Source organism: Octopus bimaculoides, chromosome 19, assembly GCF_001194135.2.
Source record: "Octopus bimaculoides isolate UCB-OBI-ISO-001 chromosome 19, ASM119413v2, whole genome shotgun sequence".
In the NCBI taxonomy this organism is placed as follows: domain Eukaryota; kingdom Metazoa; phylum Mollusca; class Cephalopoda; order Octopoda; family Octopodidae; genus Octopus; species Octopus bimaculoides.
The window spans coordinates 5,079,494-5,080,541 of record NC_068999.1 but is presented as its reverse complement, the minus strand read 5'-3'; the positions used below and the strand labels follow the sequence as shown (position 1 = coordinate 5,080,541).

The 1,048-nt window shown below is 35.6% G+C and overlaps 1 protein-coding gene across 1 annotated transcript in view; it reads right to left on the bottom strand.

The window, feature by feature from the left end:
* Positions 1-1,048, bottom strand: part of LOC106869422 (radial spoke head 10 homolog B) — an 18,210-nt gene that overhangs the window by 15,663 nt on the left and 1,499 nt on the right. The window contains exon 2 of the mRNA XM_014915154.2: positions 93-168. Within this exon, the coding sequence (XP_014770640.1) occupies positions 93-168 (76 nt within the window). The remainder of the gene's footprint in view (positions 1-92; positions 169-1,048) is intronic.

The window sequence follows — 1,048 nt, the reverse complement described above, 5'->3', positions numbered from 1 at the left end:
ACACACATACAACCATACATACATACTTACATACAAACATACATACATATATATTCATTTGCAGTTTTATGTCAAACAATGATTATACTTACTTTATAAATATGCCCATCAATAAATTCCATATAACCTTCACCTTCAAACAAGCCATTTAAAAATTTGCCCTCATATCTGAAGTAAAAGAAAGTAAATACATTTTGCAAATATTTTTTAATAAATTCTTTGTGTCTATTTTCATGTTGTTGTTGTTGCTACTGCCATTGATGTAATTCACAACATCATCACTGTCATTGTTGTTGTCATCATTATTGTTTAATGTGATTGTGTGTTAATATAAGTCTTATTTTTGGCTTTCAAACTTTTTCAAGGTCAAGAAAATACAATAATATTGATTTCAACTTTTGGCATGAGGCCATCAAGTCCAGGGGAGGGGGTAAGTCGATTACATTGACCGCAGTGCATGACTGGTATCTATTTTATCGACTCTGAAAAAATGAAAGGCAAAGTTGACCTCAGCATAGTTTGCACTCAGAATATAAACACAGATGAAATGTCGCTAAGCATTTTGCCTGGCATTCTAACCATTCTGTCAGCTCACAGTTTTATTTAGGGAATACAGTAATATTGAAAAATTGAAGACAGGTATTACGTACAAGTCCTGTTTTCTGATTGGGTAAAAACGATCAAACTAAACTTCTGTAACATATTTCTCTGTTTACCTCTTTAATTTTTCGTTTTACTTATGGTAAACTCCCCCAGGCTTCTTTCAGTTTCCGTCTGTCAAATCCACTCACAAGGATTTAGTCAGCCCAAAGCTACAGTAGATGACACTTGATCCAGGTGCCACCCAGTGGGACTGAACCTGAAACCATGTGGTTGGGAAGCAAGCTTCTTACCACAAAGCCCCCCACCCATGCCTCTCTCACTACACACACACACACACTTCGTTTTTTTATCTGGTTTGCAATATTCTTTATGTGAATCCATGTGTTGAAACAGATTTTGTTGTGTCTGGGGAGAGTTTTGTTTTGATGGAGAGGTTTTTCCCTCT